The 6369-nt window shown below is 36.6% G+C and overlaps 1 protein-coding gene and 1 long non-coding RNA gene across 4 annotated transcripts in view; one reads left to right on the plus strand and one right to left on the minus strand.

The window, feature by feature from the left end:
* Nucleotides 1-485: 485 nt before the first annotated feature.
* LOC123972344 lies at nt 486-4291 on the minus strand. 2 transcript variants are annotated; one of them, XR_006825403.1, is made up of 4 exons: nt 4180-4291; nt 3955-4018; nt 1781-1905; nt 486-795 (listed from the first exon to the last, which is right to left on the minus strand). It is a non-coding gene; the product is annotated as an uncharacterized LOC123972344 (long non-coding RNA). The 2 variants fall into 2 exon arrangements; XR_006825402.1 differs by lacking the exon at nt 486-795 and having other exon boundaries at nt 1192-1905.
* LOC123972343 (putative ferric-chelate reductase 1) overlaps nt 1908-6369 on the plus strand; it is a 9055-nt gene continuing 4593 nt past the window's right edge. The window contains exons 1-4 of one of the 2 annotated variants that reach the window (XM_046051800.1): nt 1908-1989; nt 2799-2893; nt 3820-4023; nt 5729-5836. In XM_046051800.1, the coding sequence (XP_045907756.1) occupies nt 2801-2893; nt 3820-4023; nt 5729-5836 (405 nt within the window). In that variant the 5' untranslated portion in view covers nt 1908-1989; nt 2799-2800. The remainder of the gene's footprint in view (nt 1990-2798; nt 2894-3819; nt 4024-5728; nt 5837-6369) is intronic. The other variant, XM_046051801.1, reaches the window with a different exon arrangement.

Consider the following 6369-nt stretch of genomic DNA (forward strand, 5'->3'; position numbering starts at 1 on the left):
TCTTTATGATGACCCCATTTCATCTTTAACTCAAGGTTTCATAAAATGAAATCATGCCAGTCTGCAAACAGCACTCACACGCACTTTCTTCATGAAATGTGTCTCTAATTGCATTATTGTCAACTCACCATCCCTTTCTTGGTATTTGTTCTGGCTTTCTTTACTATAAACAGGCACACACTGCTGATCAAATGATCAGAACTAGGATAAAACTCAATCCTGGGATACTAGTGAGCATGTACTCAGTGTGGAGAAACAGAATTTAAACCTTGCAGTAAAATAAAATTTACAGAAAATATAATTACCACATTTCCACAATATAAGAAACTCGTTTGGTTGCATCTTATTTATAGCACAACACACAATAAGCATATAGTAGCCCTATAGGCAGCATACATTTTAAACTGCATTTAGTAGTAGCCACAGCAGCACATAACACTTTTACTAAAAAATACATCTAGAGGGGTTCAAATCAATGCATTCTTCACACCATGGACCAACAACAGCTTTCTTTTAATTTTTTGACGTTATTATATTTTTCGGCCTATTTATAGAGAGGAGACAGACAGGAAGCGGGTGGATTGTGTTGTTGCATGCTGATGCAGCTGGAATCAAACCAGCTACTTTGCAGTTCTGTGGCATGCACTGTAACCAGTCAGCTACCAAGGCACTCCCATTAACAGCTTTTCCATTTCTACTTTGATAAAGTACTGTACTAAATGTACTGTACTAGCCTAGCCTATCTTTCAGAGCTTTGAAACGCATTTCATGGTCTTCTTCAGTGACTGGTAAAACCTAGAAAATGGACAATAAAGAAGAAATAAAAACAGGTTCTTTCTCTCCATATTACATTTGGAGTAATTGTCAAGGGTGCGTGTCGGTAGACCAATTGAGTGATCAGATCTTGACCTTTCCCATCAATCCATCCATTATCTACCGTGTGCCGGGTCGGGTCCTGGTGGCAACTGGCTAAGCAGGGTATTACAGATGTCTTGACATTTATCACAGTAATAAGATAACGAAGGTTTCTCCCTTGTCTTTGTTTGTAAAAGAAAGTCCTTTAAGGAATAATCTTAATTTTCCAGAATATTCTCCCTTCAGCAAGGGTGCACCCTGGTTTAAAAAACAAACAAAACTAACAACAAAAGAAATTTGATCAGTCTGAATATCAGGAGACAGTTAAGAGTCCTCTCACTTTTGACAGGAGTATAATAGCATATAACAGGGACAAACAGGAAAACCTCATCTGTTTTGGTGTGTTAAATCTAGTAATATTGCACGATGGCACAGTCAGTGTACTGCAAAATTAACCTTATCCAACTTTCTGGCTTGACATAAAGTAACATCACAAAATGTAGACAGCTCATTTACTCCATTAATTTAATTCCCATTTCACACTCAATTGCCTTGTATATTTATGAAAGAAAAGCAAAATCCCCTGAAATTGCTGACTTCATGTTTAACGTGCAGATAATTGAGTGAATTGTATAAAAGAAAACATTTAAAACAGCTAGTAACCTCAGTTATAACCAATAGTGAAATCTTTTTTATTTCAAACTGATTTCATAATAAAGTCTACAAAGTCTTTATCACAGATTATATTTTAGGTTGATAGGGCTATCTGTTATAATAATATATAATATAAACTTTGAACTACAGTAAGCTCTTGGATAAATACAAAATGGTGGTGCTTTGTGGGGACAACAAATCCTGTTCATTAAACCAGAAACTCAACAATGACGAGGCTTGTTTCAGTGAAAGAGCTTCCTGAAGTACACACCTTCCAAACAGGTAGTCAGGTGAAAATCTTCCCAGGCCACGCCTCCTCTTCAGGATGCTAGAAAAAGCCCCCCTTCATCACCACCATCGAGCACTAGCGCAGACGTTTACTGACTTAAATCCATCCTGCAGGGATCAATTGCACACAGAGGAACAGAAACAGGTCAACGTAACTTTCCTGCAGCTCAACATTTTACTTTTACAGCTCAGGTAAGAAAACCTGATCAAATCACATTGGATTACTTTTAATAATTTATTTTCATTATTTTAAGTTTAATAAGGTTAATTGCAAGAAATGTAATGCTTTGAAAGACTAATTCAATCTCTTTGCTGTTTTGGGAGAAGTGGAAAGTTTTTTGTACTATACAAAATATGATGATTTAAGAGAGTTCATTTTCCATGAAATAGCTTGACAAAACTGAAATATTCCGGTATAGAGATGTTCAAAAAATGAAGATGTTAAAAAGTGTTTAAGTTTGCTATCTTTGTCTCTAAAGCCTGGAAAATAACACAATATAGACTATTTAATTAGTGTTTATTCTGATTTCTCCTATTATAGTATCTTGGAGAACTACATATTATAGTACATATAGAATAATATTTTGTGCCAGTGATTTCAAATTGTAAAACTAAACGCAACACTCTGATATACAGCTTATAGGAATATGGTGGGCATAGCTGTATGCATGACAATAATAACAACTTCATTCATTTAATGTAAATTCTAGTCTATGAATACTATCTGTTTTTGTATAATTCAACATCTTTTCACTAAACCAAATGTCACAATCATACACACATTATTATTGGGCTTAAATTAATGATTCATGGAGTTTGAAATTTGTATGAATACAAATAGTAACTTCAGATGTGTTGTTTCTGTTATCACACATATATACCAAAAACTGTTTTAATATCTAGGTCTACTAGTGATCAAAGGGCTGTCAAATCAGACCTTATTTGTTAGATCATTTTAATATTAACTATATTTCTGGTCATTTACTGTGTTGTCCTGTTAGGAATGGAGCGAGGATTGATCCTGTTGGTTGCTGCATTGATGGTTTATGTTGCACCGGGTGTCCAAGGAACTTTCTCTTTTGCCAATAACACAGAGGTTCGATTTATTTTACTTTTTCACCTCTCAGTCTAAATACCTGCTTGACCTTCGTACTTAACTAAAACATTTAAGTCTAACGCTCACTTTCAAATTTTTAGTTTCAGAATTGAAAATTCTTCAAAGCTGTTATCGCTGATATAATTTTTAGTTAACTATGTCCCATCTGTTTAGTGCAGTACAGTGTTTAGTGTATTCACAGAGAAGCAGAGGCCAAGATTTTCTGACTTTCAGGCCATAGTATGGATCAAGATGATAGACTGTATGACAGAAGTGGACCTATAGCCACCGTGATGTCACCCATTGGTTTGGATTACTGTTTTGAAGCCTCAAGGTCAGCTTTTTGGCCATCTTGTTATTTTGGGACCGGACGTGAGCATATTTGGACAAGAAGGTGGAGCTAGTTCGCTTGGTTTGCAAAGTGCATCCAAATTCATGTTGTGCAGTAGATACTTGCCACAATTATCCTGACTAAAAGGTCGCCACGGTAGCACTCACAAGATTGCCATGCCCTAAAGCATACCCTGCTTTATTGTCTATTTTCCTCTAAATGGGACCATACTTTACAAAATTAACATCATATTTTCGGCTCTTCATATACGTATGGGTGATGTCACAGACACTACGTTCATGTTTTATACAGTCTATTGTCTGGATCCTACACTTCCCATAATGCAACTCAATTGTATCTATAGTTGACATTTCAGATTTTAAAAAGCTTCTCCAAAGCTTATACAGGGTGAGTAGTAGTCTAAGTCATTTGTGGGCTTTACTGAAGTTCTTGTGTAAAATTGGTGGCCTCTTTAACTCAGTGAAGTTCTCCAGATAACTCATTCAACCTGCTTCTTGGAGCTGCCACTGCCTGATAAAGTCGATATAACACAATGTCAGCATTTTTACACATCAGCGTGTATATGTGTGTCTAGCAGGTGAACATCACCATGGCTGGTTGTGGCGTCACTAAATTGTGTGTGGAGACACCATTGAACTGTGATCCTACTGGAAACAACAGCTGTCTGTTTGTGTCTGTGGTCGCCAGCAAATCAGTGGCTCCCACTGACCTGTCGTTCGAACTTAGAGGAGACTCCACGGGATACATTGCAGTGGGACTCACTGCGAAACCTTCTGAGGTAAAACACACACACACACACACACAATTACTAGTGGAAAAACTCAGTTATGTAAAAGCAAGTAAGAAGCATGTAGTGGTGGAGAATTTCAAACATATTTTTATTAAATTGGACACACTATTCTAGCACTTTTCTTTTAGCAGGAAGGTCACATACCTGCCCAAATGTACAGTCGATTGTCCCACATCAAGGGCTGGGTTCTCCAAAGGACATAGCCAACAAAGATTTGGCCATCCAGTGGACCTTAAGGCCAGGCCGAACATCCTCCTCTTCCCCAAACAAGACAGTGTTGCTGTGTTAGGGCAAAAATTTCCACCAGGAAACTGAGACAAGTTTAGTAATACCTGAGTTTACACAGGTTAATGACAGGCACAGACAAATATTGTACCAGGTGAATGATCAGTATATCCATACAGAATACATTTTTATGTAATGCCCAGTTGTTAAGAACATGTCCAAGCTCCCAGCAAAAGCAAACTGACCTGCTTTTTTATTTACACTTTGATTGATCTAGTGACTCAGGACCACATGAATACCTTATTTACTGAGTTGATAAGGACTAGTTAAATAGTCAATTAAGCAACTGACCTGTATTTCTTCTATAAAATACTGAAGGCTGTAAAGAACACAATTGTGGACTTGGGCAAAAGAAGGCTTAATTTAGCTACTTTTACATGGGGAAGGGACACGAAATACCATTTTCCTCCATGTTTGAAGAGGACAACAGGTGCTATGTGATGTTTGCACAGAAAAGTTATAAACCGATGTCTTGTTTCTGCATATTACAATGAAGTAGTTATCATGCATCGATCTTTCACCTGCTGTAACAATTAATTAATTAATGTTTACTCAACATTACCAAGATACCAAATCTAACATTTTGTACATTAAAACTAAAACAAAACAAAACTATCTTACAAACTTCCAATTGTCATCATTAACTGTCAAACTAGCTAGGAAAGCTAACAAGCTAACATTATTCACATCACAATCAGGCAGAACACTGGTGCGGCATAGATCACTTTTTCTGATAAAGTTAACCTATTAACATAGAAGTTTGCACATTAAAAAATGACCTCCAACCGCTTGTATATCAATGACACACTGTTAACTAACTTATCATGCTAACAGCTAACTAGTATTGTTTTTGGATAGATGAATGTAACCTAAAATGTAGCTTATGAAGCAGATTCTTCAACCAAACTATACTAAAGTTTAAAAAACAACAACATTTAACAGTGTTTCTGTAACTGCCCGAATATCCAGCAAGGCTAACAAGCTACAATTAATCCGAAATGGAGCTGGATAGCTGACTTTCTGAATAAAATTAAAGGTTTGTGCATTTAAAATTACACTAAGGCTAAATACTTTAATGACCTTCAAGTGATTGTGTATAGACACTGCTAATTATCATGCTAGCAGCTAGCATATTAGTTGGATGGACTAGCTGAATCGAAAAGTATATTGTTTCAGACAATATACACTAAAAATAAAAATTTTGAGTTCCATGAGCTGCTAGCCATAATCATGATAATCCTTAACGTGTAATGAATCTAGAATATATGAAAGTTTCACTTTTTGAATTAAATAATGTGAAAAAATTAACTTTTCGACAACATTAAAAGTTTTTGAGATGCACCAGTGTCGTCATTGTCTTCACTTTAAGGAAACCATCTGATCTATTCACCACTATTTCTTTCCTCAGGCTACCACCATGCTTTTTATCTGTGCTCCAGATGGACAAAACAGGACGTTCTTGTTCCAGACAATGCAGAGAAACAACACCGACGCTTTGCTCACTCCAACAGAGATGGTGAGGCCTCGTATTCACTTATATATTCCTCTATCACTATAGAGGAATAAAACTGTAAGGAAATGTTTATGGTATATGAAAGAAAGCATGTAAACATATAATACAGTGGGGGAAAAAAGTATTTGACCCCTTGCTGATTTTGCAGGTTTGCCCACTTACAAAGAATGCAACAATCTACAATTTTAATCATATGTACATTCTAACAGTGAAAGACAGAATCCCAAAGAAAATTCCAGAAAATCACATCATATGAATTTATAAAAATTGATAACCATCTGATGAGGAAAAACAAGTATATGACCCCCTACCAAACAGCAAGTATTCTGGCTCCTACAAGCCAGTTAGTCTTTCTTTAAGACACAGCCCCAATCCCAACCAATTATCTACATCAAATACACCTGCCTCACCTCGTTACCTGTATAAAAGACACCTGTCAACACCCAAACAACCAGCATCCAACATCACCACCATGGGCAAGACCAAAGAGCTTTCTACGGACATCAGGGACAAGATTGTTGATCTGCACAAGGCTG

The sequence above is a fragment of the Micropterus dolomieu genome, linkage group LG06 (genome assembly GCF_021292245.1).
Source record: "Micropterus dolomieu isolate WLL.071019.BEF.003 ecotype Adirondacks linkage group LG06, ASM2129224v1, whole genome shotgun sequence".
Taxonomy (NCBI): domain Eukaryota; kingdom Metazoa; phylum Chordata; class Actinopteri; order Centrarchiformes; family Centrarchidae; genus Micropterus; species Micropterus dolomieu.